General features: G+C 49.6%; 1 protein-coding gene across 1 annotated transcript; it reads left to right on the top strand.

Moving 5' to 3' along the window:
• The first annotated feature begins 2,136 nt into the window (after positions 1–2,136).
• ADIG (adipogenin) lies at positions 2,137–13,721 on the top strand. Its single transcript, XM_006051753.4, has 3 exons — positions 2,137–2,312; positions 8,709–8,841; positions 11,072–13,721. The coding sequence occupies exons 1-2, from the start codon at positions 2,186–2,188 to the stop codon at positions 8,825–8,827; spliced, it is 246 nt and encodes an 81-aa protein (XP_006051815.3). The 5' UTR covers positions 2,137–2,185; the 3' UTR covers positions 8,828–8,841; positions 11,072–13,721.
• The last annotated feature ends 421 nt before the right edge of the window (positions 13,722–14,142 follow it).

Raw genomic sequence — 14,142 nt, 5'->3', positions numbered from 1 at the left:
GGTGTATACAAGTCAGTGCTACTCTCTCAGTTCACTCCCCTCTTCTCCTTCCCCTGCTGAATCCACAAGTCTGTTCTTCACATCTGCGTCTCTATTCCTACCCTGCAAATAGGTTCATCCATACCATTTTTCTAGACTTCATAAAATTTTTTAAAATTAAAAGTACTTGGCCTTTTATGCTGAAAGGATGTCATGTAACTAAAGCACTGCCGTCAAAAGGCCCACCTGACAGAGGCTAGCAGTTGCCGAGGGGCTAGCTGTCTCTCTGTGTCTTGAGAACCAGAAATGCCAGCTGTGCTCCCTGCCTGCAGAAGATCAGAGCTCCATCAGGACTGGCCAGTCAGGAAAGCAGAGACGCGGGGGGAGCGCCTCCTCTGCCCACTGGCCCTTTGAGCAGAGCTGGCTACAGCACGTTCCATGGGGCCCATTAGCACCTAATGCCTAGGTCACAGGTGGTGGCACAGCTGTGTGCCTCTTGAGCACACAGCTATGGTGCTGGCCTCTGCCCAGAGCTGCCCCTCCAGCCTGCTGCTGACCACATGACACTAATGTGTGACTCCTTACAAAGTACGCCTGGACACCAGGGCTGGGAGCCGCCTCCCCTGCAGCCGTGTGTCCACGCCTGCTCCCCCCAGGACCTGCCGCGGTGTCCTGGTGGCCAGGGAAGCTTAGCCCTGGGCTGACTGCCCGGGGGTCCTGTTTCGGGGTCTGGAAAAGAAATGAGTGCTCAAGTCTGTCTCAGCTACATTGCTCAGTTCTTTCTGACCTCAGCCCCTTCAGGACCCAGGGCCGAGAAATCACCCCAACCCAAACTACCCATTTCCTCTACTCTTGGCCCCAGGGTCCTCAATGGCACAGCTCACCAGGGGACCATGCTTTGAAGGTACACATTCTAATACTATCTGCCCTGACTTCTGCTGGGGACTCTGGTCATTCCACAACTGGACTAAGACTCCCTCTAAACACACTGGCTCTCTGAGCCCCAGCTGTTACCCACTGTTTTGCTGAAAGTTTTCAATTATCTGTTTGGCTGTGCTGGCTTAGTTGTGACACGGGGGATCTCTACTTGAGTCATGTGGGACCTAGTTCCCTGACCAGAGATGGAATCCAGGCACCCTGCATTAGGAGCACAAAGTCTTATTCACTGGACCACCAGGGAAGTCCCTGTTTTGCTGAAATTTTTACTTTTGTTTTAAATTTGTTAAACCACTCATTACACACAAACAATTTCAATTTTTTATAGTTTATTAGACAATTTCAATGTACAGTCATTAAAAGAAAAGAAACAATAGACAAAATAACAGCATATATATCACCAAATTGGGCAGACCTACATCCAGACTTGAACAGCGCAGGGAAGTCCCTCATTAACAGCAATCGGGAGTACCAGCTGGGAAAGGGTCCCTGGTGGTGTGTCCACCCCATGGGAAAGACTTCAAATTGCAGTTTCGGGGGTCCCACTTAATAAACCCAGGCTGCAAACTGATACCACCATCAGTTTACAGGCAAAAATGCAGCTCTGGTTTTACAATGCTTTTCATTTCACAGTGTGAGTCATAGGATTTCGTTAGACCCTGGGGATTGGCCAGACCTCCAGGGGCTCAAGAATTCCAAGGCCCATTCCCTTTCTTATCTAACGTGCTGCCTGACTTGCTGTGCTTGAAAGCAGGCGTGGAATCCAGGCAGTGTCCAGGTAAGTCAGAGGCCTGCTCTCCTGCTTCTGAAGCCTGAATAGGACGTTTCTCCATTTTAATCTCCCTAACACCTGCCCCATTTTTACAGTGGTGTCCCCCCTTGCCCTTCTCCTTTGGCCAGTGTCTTCTAAGGATTTCCATCCTGCAAGAGGACTGGGGAGTACAGAAATTCCAAGTGCAGAAATGGAATTGGTTGTCGTACATATAAAATTCATGATTTCTGAGCAAGCAAGAGGATTGTGATCCCACAGCATCTTACAGGGATTTAAATCCGGGCTGGCCTGCCTGGGAGCCTGGGCTTTTGTTCTCAAACTGTCCCACTACCCACTTCTGCCCACTCGTCCGGAACAGCTTTCTCTTGGCCTGAAGGACGCCGTGGCTTCCTTGTTACGTCACTGGCTCAGTCACAATTGGGCTGAGAGCAGAGCGTGGCCCGGCCCGCCAGGTCCCCAGGGCAGCCCCGGCTGGCCTGGCCTAGCCACACACGCACCATGAAGTACCCTCTGGTGCCACTGGTGAACGAGCTGACATTTTCTTTCCTGGTGTTCTGGCTCTGTCTGCCCGTGGCCTTGCTGTTGTTCTTGCTGATCATCCGGCTACGCTTCTTACTCAGCCAAGGTGAGCTGCCCAGGCTGGGCCCTAATCCTGGAGCTGGGCAGGGCATGGAACAGGGTGGGGTTCCTGAAACAACTGTCAAGAAAAGGGTTTCCTTCAGGTGTTTTAGGGATTTCCCTGGTGGTTCAGACGGTAAAGCGTCTGTCTACAATGCGGGAGACCCGGGTTTGATCCCTGCATTTGGAAGATCCCCTGGAGAAGGAAATGGCAATCCACTCCAGGACTATTGCCTGGAAAATCCCATGGACAGAGAAGCCTGGTAGGCTACAGTCCATGGGGTCGCAAAGAGTCGGACACGACTGAGCGACTTCACTTCACTTCTTCAGGTGTTTTAACTGCTGGCTCTGTGTTAACAGACGGTTGCCTGCAAGAGAAAGGACTGACTTGCTAGTTTAGTTTCTGAACCTGGAGTCCCAGAGTGAATCCTGAGTTTGGGAAACAACACGTATGTGTGCATGTCCGTCCCTTCAGGGCCGCCGCTAGCACAGAAGGTCTTTGGTCTGTATGAAATTATTGTGAGTGTGATTGCAAATTTGATTAAGGTATTCTAGATAGAAGATTGGAGAAGGAAATGGCAACCCACTCCAGTGTTCTTGCCTGGAGAGTCCCAGGGACGGGGGAGCCTGGTGGGCTGCCGTCTATGGGGTCGCACAGAGTCGGACACGACTGAAGCGACTTAGCAGCAGCAGCAGCAGATAGAAGATAAAACAATTTGCTTTTGCACTACAATATAAATATTTATGGTAAAATAAACCTGGAACAGAAATGGACTTGGACTTGGTTATTGTGTATACAAAATTCATGATTTCTGAGCAAGCACTAGTTATGTGCCACTGGTAATAAGAGCTATTAATATCAAAATGTATATGTAAAGTATAATTTTTGTATTTATAAACATATAAACAGAATAACAGAACTATACTTTTTGTATGAAATATGGTATCAAATGTAAAATGTATGTGTCAGCATGGTAGTGAATGCTTTCTGTTTTTGCAGCCAATCAGTAATTGAGGAGGAATTGAATCTTTATAATACATAAGCAAGTACAAAAAGAAAACAAGGTGTCCCTTCAGGGCCACCGCTAGCACATAAGTCTTTGGTTACCAACTGGAAAGAGGTGGCCCCTCTGGGCTGATGAAGTAGTATGTGCTGTCCCTCCTGTGGACGCAGCCAGGGCACAAGGCTCCAGGAGTAGAGAGCCTGGGCTGGCTTTCAGCCCCTCTCAGCCCTCAGCCTGGTGCTTTTTCAATCAACAACCAGCTGGATAGGCACAGCGGCCTTAGGCATTTAGCAGGTACCCGGAGACCACTCACTGGAGTAGGAAATGGCACCCCACTCCAGTATTCTTGCTTGGAAAGTCCCACGCACAGAAGAGCCTGGAGGGCTATCTACAGTCCATGGGGTCGCAGAGTTGGACCCGACCGTGCGCGCATGCGCACATAGAGACCACTCACACGGTTTCCAGCTCAGATCGCGCCGCAGGGAGGTTGTGGGTTACTGTGGGACCCAGAAGCCGGCTGACATGTGTCCTGAACTCAGCTAACCACCCAGAGGAGCAGGAAGCAGGGCGAAGCCGGCCTGAGGGAGGCTGGGGGCAGTGGGCCAGCAGGCGGGGACGTCAGGAATGACACTCTGCTCCCCGAGGGTCCCGCCCGCCCCCCGCAGCCACTCCCCTCACCCAGGGACCTCTTCCTGGGGACCGCTTGACCCCCCACCTCCTGCTCCGCCGCCCCATCACCTTTGACCAGCTGGGCAGGGAGGGTGCTGGGTGTGCTGCCAGTTCTGCTCAGATGGCGTCCAGACCGGCCGAGCGGCTCACCGCCAACTTGTCCCATGATCTCCAATGTGGGGGCGGGCAATTGTGCAGTTGGGAGTTCTGGTGAGGGCTTCCAGAAAATGTCTAAAGTGTGTTCTCTTTCGATTCCCAGGGTGGACCGCAGGCTGAGGGCTGGTGTCATGGTGTCAGGTAGAAGGCGGAGCCCTTGTCTGGGTAGTGGCTATAGAAGCACATCTCTCTCTCGAGCCTAGGGAAGGTGGGCCCAGGTTTCAGCCTCGCCCCTCCCCCCTCCCCGCCCCCCACCCCCCCTTTTTTTGGCCATGCCACACGGCATGTAGGATCTTAGTTCACCGACCAGGGATCGAACCTGCACCGCCTGCATTGGAAGTGCAGAGTGTTAACCAGTGGACCACCAGGGAAGTCCTCTGCCTTGCCCTTAATTATAACAATAGCTTTTGTGAAAACTGTCCTGGAGCCTGATGCTCAACACTCGATGTGTGTTATTTCATTTAATCCCCAGGATAACCCTGTGAAATAATCCTTATCGTACAATTGAGGAAAGTAAAGTTGGGAGAGAAGTAACCTGCCCAAGGCTACACACCTGTGAAACACTTGAGAGTGGCCTCTGGTTCCCATGTGGGGTCTGCCGCCTACCAGCTGTGTGACTTGCGACAAGTCCTTTCTGAGCCTTAGTTTTCTCCCCTACAAAATGGAGATGATAATGATCCCTTCCCTTTGTGTATGTGTGTGTTAGTCGCTCAGTCGTGTCCAACTCTTTGCAACCCCATGGACTGTAGCCTGTCAGGCTTCTCCATCCATAGGATTTTCCAGGCAAGATACTGGAGTGGGTCGCCATTTCCTGCTCCAGGGGATCTTCCCAACCCAGGGATTGAACCTGGGTCTCCCACATTGCAGGCAGACTCTTTACCATCTGAGCCACCCCCATCTCCCTCCCCTTTAGGCCTGTGGAAAGATGCATGTCAAGGGCAGGGTACACGGATACACAGGGCACCTAGCAGGTGCTCGAGGGCTGAGAAGTAATCCAGGCAGTGTCAAGGTTAGAGGACAAGCAGGCATGGCTTTGGGTGACTCTTCTGGAAGGTGGGACACCGTCCCTGAGATCCAAGGCAATAACCTCCTCCAGCAATTCATTCTCCCTGGAGGCTCAGCTCTAAGCCATCCACAACCTGCCCTGTTTGACCTCTTCTCTGACGGGCATTCACCCACCGACATCTCACGTGGCAGTTTGAAAGACATCCTTTTGTTAATTTTGCAATGAAGAGAAACTGTCTTTAAAGCGAGGCAAGCAGCCCTCCCGAGGGCCCCTGTCTTCTTGGAATTCTCAGTATTACTGGGTCTGTTCTGTCCTTGTGCTGAGAATTGGCTCAAACCCAGGGTCTGGGTCTGTCAGGGTTTGCTGGGCTGGGACTCCAGGCACCCTGTCCAGGGGTTTCTAGTCTGCCCTGGATTTCTTTGTTGGAATCAGTCTGGTCTGGAATCCAGTATGAACAGCAGGCAAGAGGAATTCTGATTCCCCTCTCCCCACCCCTGCTTGGCCTGGCTCAGCAGGCAGTTTCAGAGCCCAGAAGGCAGAGGGCTCAGCACCCATGCATCCCATGAGGGTGGAGGCGCTTTTCCAAGTGCAGCTGGGAGCAAGTGGATAGGAGGGAGCTGCCTGGTGAGATGAGAGCAGAGGCAAGAAAAAGAAAAGGTCATGGCAGCTGAGCCCTGAAGAGGAGGGAAGGGGAGTGATGCCAATCCCTGGCCTGACATGGGGAAGCAGGATGTAGCCTCTGAACTCTGCCTTCGAACAAGGGCCCGGGAAGGAACTGCACCAGACTGTGGAACCTGCCTTTGAGTCCCAAGCTACCACCACCTGGTGGGAGCCTGGTTTCACCTTTCCAAGCTTCCTTCCTTGCAAAAGATGAATAACACTGATAATTGCCTTCATGAAGTTGTTAAGAGGATCAAATGAGAAAGTGATGTAAAACATAGCACAAAGGAAAGAGGAACACGGAAACTTACATTACCATGTGTAGAAGAGATAGCCAATGGGAATTTGCTGTATGGCTCAGGAAACTCAAACAGGGGCTCTGTATCAACCTAGAGGGGTGGGATGGGGAGGGAGATGGGAGGGAGGTTCAAAAGGGAGGGGATATATGTGTGCTGCTGCTGCTGCTGCTAAGTTGCGTCAGTCATGTCCGACTCTGTGCGACCCCATAGACGGCAGCCCACCAGGCTCCCCCGTCCCTGGGATTCTCCAGGCAAGAACACCGGAGTGGGTTGCCATTTCCTTCTCCAATGCATGAAAGTAAAAATGAAAGTGAAGTCGCTCAGTCATGTCCGACTCCTAGCGACCCCATGGACTGCAGCGCACCATACTCCTCCGTCCATGGGATTTTCCAGGCAAGAGTACTACCTATGGCTGATTCATGTTGCGCTTTGACAGAAAGCAACAAAATTCTGTAAAGCAATTATCTTTCAAAAAAACAAAAGCACAGAGGATGTGTTCAAAAAACAGTCACTGTCTCTTGGGAGGAAAAGTCACTTCATCACACTGATTTTTTTTTTAATGATCTCAGTTCTTTTAAAAAAAGATTTATTTATTTATTTTTGGCTGTATGAGGTCTTTGTTGCTGCATGCGGGCTTTCTCTAGCTGCAGGGAGCGGGGGTTACTCTCTAGCTGCGGTGAGCAGGCTTCGCATTGCGGTGGCTTCTCTTGTGGCGCACAGGCTCAGTTGTCATGTGGCATGTGGGGTCTTCCCAAAGCAGAGGTTGAACCTGTGTCCCCCGCATTGACAGGCAGACTCTCAACCACTAGGCCACCAGGGAAGTCCATCGCACTGATTTTAAATCACAGTAACTGCACTGAAAGCCTGTTTAACATGTCTTACTTCTCAGTGAACCCTCACCATAACAGAAGTTACTATGATGCCCATTTTACAAAGGAGGAAATCAAGGCTTGGCCTTTTCTTGATATGCATTTGAGGGGCTGTTTTCAGCCTCCTTTACTTCTCTGTAACTGGTGAATCTGCTTGAGTATACCAAGAAAAATAATAATCTCTCCCATTTGCCTTCTTTTCTCAACTTGCTTTTCTGAGATAAGCCATGTCGGCAAGCTCATGTGCCCATTTAATAATACATAATTATCCAAATAATACAAAGTATAATAATACAAAATAATCCCATTTTTTTAAAAATGGGAGGTGTGTTCTTTGGATTTTTTTAAAAAAAGGATTCTCTTTTCTTAATATATATATTGTATTGAAGTATAATTGACTTACAATGTTTCAGGTACACAGCAAGGTGATTCAATTAAACATAGACACAAATAATATATATGAGTATATGTATAACTTGAATATGTATATGAATATTATTTTTCAGATTATTTTCTATTATAGGTTGTTACAAGATACCAACTGTAGCTCCCTGTGCTATACAGTAAACCTTTTTTACCTGTTGCATATCTATTTCTTAAATTAGAAATCTCGCATTCTATTCATACTAAATCAAACAAGTGGAATCCAAATGTCATAATTTTTTTCGTTAGGCAAAAATTCATGTTTTCTAAGGTTAAAGGGATTCTGTCATATACTTCTCTGCAACGCCATTGATTGGGTTGGCCAAAAAGTTCACTTGGGGAAGGATGTTATTGAAAAACTTGAACAAACTTTTTGGCCAACCCAATAATACACCACGGACATCCTGCAGGCAGAAAGATACAGATCTGACATGTAACAGCCTCACGACATGCCACAGGATGGAGGGGTTCTGTGGTGTGAGTGTGCCACACTTCATCACCCAGACTTCTCATCATGGACACACACGTGGTGTCCAGGGTATTTCAGTGTGTGTGTGCTTCACCAAAGAACAGTGCTGTGAGAAAAACCACTGGACACATATACTCAGATTTTTGTTAATGAATGAACCGGTGGACCAATGGATGAGCAGGTGGGCAGGCGGGCTTGTGTCTCCTCAGTGTCCCCTCCTGGACCATGCTCAATGCAGGTAGGTCATTTCTTCACCTCTAGGGTCCTTCCTCCACTTAAAAAAAAAAATTTATGTATGTATGTATGGCTGCACTGGGTCTTCGTTGCTGCTCGGGCGTTCTCTAGTTGAGGCAAGTGGGGGCTACACTTCATTGCAGTGCATGGGCTTCTCATCACAGTGGCCTCTAGGACTTGCAGGCTTCAGTAATTACAGCGTGCCGGTTCAGTAGTTGCAGCTCCGAGGCTCTAGAACTTGGGCTCAATAGTGATGGCTCATGGGCTTAGTTGCTCCATGGCATGCGGGATCTTCCCAGATCACGGATCAAACCCGTGTCTGCTGCACTAGAAGGCGGATTCTTATCCACTATCCCACCAGGGACTTCCTGGGGTCCTCCCTCTTCTAGAAGGTTGGTATTTCACGGACCAGCCTTCTTTCTTGGTCTCTGGCCACCATTCAAGGCCTTGAAGTCTTCCTGGGAGGGCTATCTCACATGTCATGATTCTGCCTTGGCCCCCTGGCCTCAGATAAGGCTGCAAGGATGCCGGTATCCAGCAGGGGGCTCCTTCAGCATCAGGAATAGGAGATAAGAAGTGACCACCCAAGTGGCCTTGTCCTTGTCCTTCCACAGATTCAGAGGAAAATGACTCAGATGTATGCCTCGATTGGGAGCCCTGGAGCAAAGACCCTGCCGAGTTTTGCCAGGAGGAGATGCTCCACAGCCAAGAGGAGGAGAGGCCCTGCTGCTGAGCCTATTCTGCCCGGTGAGGCCCCTCTGAGGGTTGGAGAGCTGGAACCAGAAGCCTCAGCGCTTCTGAAGCCTCAGCCAAAGCCTAGGGCGGCTGCCATCCTAAAAGTCTTCACCCTCCACTGTGCTGGAAAACTTGAGGTCTCTGCCATCAGAGAACCTTCTGCCTTGTTGTGTGGGAGACCTGGTTTTGCAGGTTAGAGGACCAGTCACCCCTTCCATAAAGGGTTTCTTTACAAAGGTCCCCCTGCCTTTTATCTCTGTGACCTCACCTCCCACCACTCTCCTTAGAGTATTTGCACTGGCCTTTTCCTCTGCCTGGAACCTTCTCCTCCAGACATCCCTCACCTTGGAGGTCCTGCTCAAATGTCACTTTTTCAGTAGAGCCCGCAGCCAACCTCCTTAATATTATCATCTCTCCCCCTCACTTACTTTGCTATAAAATTTCTTTTGCCACGGCACTTAACATCCCTGACATGCTCGATAACTGACATCTCTCTTCCTAAGCACCGTAGATATTTGTAAAAGGAAGGCGAATGACATCATAACAGTAGTATAGTAATAACGGGACTTCCCTGGTGGTCCAGTGGTTAAGACTTTGCTTTCCAGTGCAGCGGGTTTGGGTTCAATCCCTAGTCAGGGAACTAAGATCCCACAGGCCTCCTGTCCAAAAATCCAAAACATTAAACAGAAGCAACATTGTAACAAATTTTAAAATGGTCCACATCAAAAAAAAAAAAAAAGAAACTTTAAAAACTATAGTGATAGTAATAATAATGGCTGATAGTCACTGGGTTTTTAAGAGGTGCTAGGACCCTTGCTAAGTACTCGCAAGCTCATTTACAGAGTCCTAAATGAGGGAATGCGGAGTGGCAGTGCAGTTAACTAATTTGCCCAAGTATCAGAGTTCTACCTTCGCTGAACAGAGGACACCTAGGACATCCCAATGGGATTAAATGCCATTTCTGTGCCAGTGACTCCAAATATCTCTCGCTCTAATCTCCCTCTGAGCTCTGTTATCTGTCCTCTTGAAGCCTTCTCATGGCTAGAATGAGATTCTTCCTTCCCTTTGCTACCCCACGAAACAAAGCACAGCATCCCGTCTTTTCCCTGCTGGTCCCCATACCCACAAAGAGAGCTGCCATTGGTTGGTCTAGCTGCCTGAGCTTCAAGCCCAAGAGTCAGGCTTCATGCCTTTCTTTTCCTCCTACCCACATCCAGTCCATCAGCAACATCCTAAACGCCATCTCTTACACGTCCTCTTCTCTCTGTCCCCAGGGCCACCATGGCCACCCCCAGGTCAGCCCGTATATCTCACATGGAGAAAAGAGGCGGTGGCAAGAAGCAGGGATCTTCACTCAACCTCAGAGACACTGATTCTTAACCTTGTCAGGTCATGACCTTGACAGTTGAGGGCCCTTTTCCCAGAAAACCACACACCTGGATGTGCACTCAAAGTTTTGTGTCCAGAGCCAGCTTCACAGTGGTCACCTGTGCAGTCCCACAAGGGTGCCTGTTCAGGAGAGCCTCGTGCTTTGTTTAACCTTCTGCTGTCCTCATCTTGAAATTCTCAATTTATTTTGGCCACGCCATGTGGCTTGTGGGATCTTAGTTCCCCAACCGGGGATTCAACCCAAGCCCTAGGCAGTGCAATCATGAAATCCTAACCACTGGACGGCCAGGGAAGTCCTTTGAAATTCTTAATTTTTGAACAAGGGGCCCCGCATGTTCATTTTTTTAATGGGTGCCACAAATCACGTAGCCTGACCTGTTTGTGTACAATTATTTTTGTTGGAGTATAGTTGCTTTACACTGTTGTGTTAGTTTCAGCTGTACCAAGTGCATCAGCTCTATGTGTACACATATCCCCTCCCTCTTGAGGCTTCGCATCCCATCCCACCCGCCGGGTCATCACAGAACACCAAGCTGAGCTCCCTCTGTTAGACAGCAGCTTCCCACTAGCTAACCTATTTCACACATGGTAGTGTATGTTGTTGAACTATTAATGGGGGGAGAGAAGGAGATTTTTGGTCTCTACCCTAGAATCCTGTCCCATTCTTTTTTTTTTCTTTTAATGTTTAATTGGAGGATAATTATTTTATAATGCGGTGTTGGTTTCTGCCGTACAACAATGTGAATCAACCCTAAGTATATGTATGTCCCCTCCCTCTTGAACCTCCCGCCCACTAGCGTCCCATTCTCCCTTCCCACCCCTCACTTACTTTTTCATCTCCCTGTCACCCTAGATTCAGTGTTTCACTACTTCCCAGCCTGGTTTTCCTGGCATCAGTGGGGCCGTGGCCATGGCCGACGGCGATGGGAGACTCTCCAGGGAGGGGAGAGGACTTTGGCGAGTGAGGTGCTCCCCTGTGAGCCCAGTTTGGCTCCTCCACCGATGGACACACAAACGCCTCCAGAGACCCGGCTCTTCTATGTTACAGACGACCTCCCCGGCCCCCCAGGGAGGAGCCGGAGCTCCTCTTATACTGTGAAGACAGCATAAGCGGGCCGGCCCCGGGGAGAAGCTGGCCAGCTGAGCTCAGAGGTCTGCGAGGGCAGGGCTGGGCTAGAGGGCATGGATCCGTATTAAAGAAACAAAGAGGGTTCCTGTGCTCAGGAGACCCTGACAAGCCTGCTGGGCCTGATCAAGTCCACTCATTTGACAAGCTGTGGGGACGGGGGCAGCCCTGGCACCCGGGGTAGTCCTGGCACCGACTCGTGCCATCCTGACCTTTGGGGATCTGTTCCCATCTGTCCAAAGGGATGGCAGATCATGCTCTGAACTTCTGTTCTTTCATTTCAAGCACAAATTCACTCTTTTTTTTGGCCAAGCCACATGACCTGTGATCTTACTCCTCCAACCAGGAATTGAATCTGGGCCCTCGGCAGTGAAAGCATTGAGTCCTAGCCACTGGACCACCCAGGAATTCCCTCAGTCTCACTCCTTGATTAGTCTTCAGGTTGATTTTAATAACAAATATTCATTTAATAACTATCACAAAAAGAAGAGCTCCCAGTTAGTGAACGCTTACTGTGTACCAGGTGCTTTTCCAGGCATTGTTTTTATACACATGATGGTTTTTAACCCTCAGCAGCAGGCAGTGAGGTAGGGTCTCTGGTTATCCCTGGTTGACAGATGGGGAAACTGAGGCACGGAGTTGTCAATCACCTTGCTCAGAGTCACACCAGTGGGGCTGGAAGGGAAACTCAGCCCTGACTCTAGTGCCAGCCCTGCTCCGCAGTGCCACTTCTCCAGGATGGGGTGTTGGAAGAGAACATGGAGGAGACACAGAGCTCTGACCTTTCCAGAACCCCCCCGTCTCTGCACCCCTGCTGGCTACACGGAGGCAGCAGGGTTGATGGGCTGGAGATTAGGACAGACCCACGGGATCCCCTGGGTGGTCATCTTTGTCCCCTTTTTCTCTCTCAACCCATGTCCCACCAATAAACCCCCATAAGGCTTCTAAACAAAAGAGAGAGAATAAGTCTGAGTTATTAGAGCCGGAATTACTTTTTTTTGTTCATTAAATGGGCAACTTGATTTTTTGTTACCTTTTTATTTTATATTGGAGAACGTGCTTCTGCAGGCAGGCTTGACCGAGTTCCAAGGAAGGATCAGAGCAAGGCTCAACCCCCTGGGGAACTTCCAGAACCTCTCTGGAAAGCCCTGCAGATAAGCCCGTTGAAGGAGCAGCCACCATCAGCTGTTGCAAGTTGTTGTCCCTCAGGGGCAGGACCCCAGGATAATCCTCTCTTAGTCTCTTTTCAGAGAGGAATTAGAGCTAGAGGATTTTAAAATGTGAGACCGCCCCATGTTCAAACAATGGCAAGCTACCCTGAACGTGCTAACATTCCCAGGTTCAAATGATGGCAAATATTAAATGTGCTCTAACATCCGCTAGGGGGAGCCACTCTGCTACTTCAAATGGAGCTTGGAGGATCCTGATCTGGTTGGGAGCACTTGTCTTCTCTGGGGTCACGGGCAGCACTGTAATTTCCCCTAGTCACCTGAAAAATGCAGCCGGCCGCTCCCTCCCAGAAGTGCTATGTGAGAATCTCGATGCAGCCCATCTGTTCCCTCCCGACTCTTGAAAGCTTCTGTACAGTTCTCTGAGCCCTCGTGGCATAATGATGCCTCCAGCAGAGTGCCCCAGCCCTGGCTGCACAGTGGAATCAAGTGGGCAGCTTCCAATAGTGCGGATGCCCACGTCCCATCTCCATTGGTTTTTGGTGCCGTTGGTCTGGAGTTTGGCCCAGGCGTCGGGACTTTGAAGGGTTTCCTGTGCACAGTCAGGGTTTAGAACCAGCGGTCTTTGGGTCTGGTCTCCACACCTAGAATGCAGTTCCTTGGCCCAGCAGGGCTCCTATTTCTCTGGCTCTCACCCACCTTGACCAGGCAAAGGGATCGCCCACAGCTGTGCTTTTCTCTGTCTCCTGGCCTAGCCTCAGCTCGGATTCAGGAAGCCTATATTAATTCTATTTCAAGATGTTTTCATCCGTGTTGTCTATACCACAAAAGAGCCATACTTGAAAAATTCACAACCCAGAGATCAACTCTACCAGACTTACTATGTGGAAGAAAGTTGGTGAACATCGCTGGACAATTCAAAGAATGAGCACCCTGCATGAAATGAACCCGTCTGGTCTTAAGGGTACCTTGAAGCCATGTAGGAAGACTGTGATGAGGCTGTGGTCCAGGCCAGAGAGGAGGGGTTCTTGGACCAGGATGATGGGAATTGGGGGAATGCAAGAGGTGTATGAAGGATTGAATTATCTAGAGGTTTAGGGAGCTCAGCCTCGTACTCTGTGATGACCTAGAGGGGTAGGATGAGAGGTGGGTGGGAGGCTCAAGAAGGAGGGGATATATATATAGTTATGACTGATTCATATTGTTGTACTGCAGAAACCAGCACAGCATTTTAAACCAAATATCTTCCAGTTAAAAATAAAAAAAAAAATTTTTAATGAAACAAAATTGTCTAGTGGCTAGTCGGATGTGAGGGCTTCCCTGGTGGCTGAGTAGTAAAGAACCCACCTGCCAAATGCAGGAGATGCAGATTCGATCTCTAGGTTGGGAAGATCCCCTGGAGAAGGAAATGGCAACCCACACCAGTATCTTGCCTGGGAAATCCCATGGACAGAGGAGCCTGGTGGGCTCCTGTCCATGGGGTGGCAAAGGGTCAGACATGATTTAGCAACTAAGCAACAACAACGAATTGGATGTGAGGAGTAACAAATCATTTCAGGCCCTCAGTGCACTTGAAGCGACCATCTGGTGAGACCAGGAATTCAGAAAGGAGAGCAGGGTTTATGGAGG

The sequence above is a fragment of the Bubalus bubalis genome, chromosome 14 (assembly GCF_019923935.1).
Source record: "Bubalus bubalis isolate 160015118507 breed Murrah chromosome 14, NDDB_SH_1, whole genome shotgun sequence".
Classification (NCBI taxonomy): Eukaryota; Metazoa; Chordata; class Mammalia; order Artiodactyla; family Bovidae; genus Bubalus; species Bubalus bubalis.
The sequence above is the reverse complement of the archived record's forward strand: the minus strand, read 5'-3'. Positions and strand labels throughout refer to the sequence as shown.

Bases quoted from the DNA above. Each gene is read 5' to 3' on its own strand.
- ADIG (XM_006051753.4), top strand. From the start codon at position 2,186: ATGAAGTACCCTCTGGTGCCACTGGTGAACGAGCTGACATTTTCTTTC. The intron at 2,313-8,708 runs GTGAGCTGCCCA...GTCCTTCCACAG, and splicing joins ACGCTTCTTACTCAGCCAAG to ATTCAGAGGAAAATGACTCA.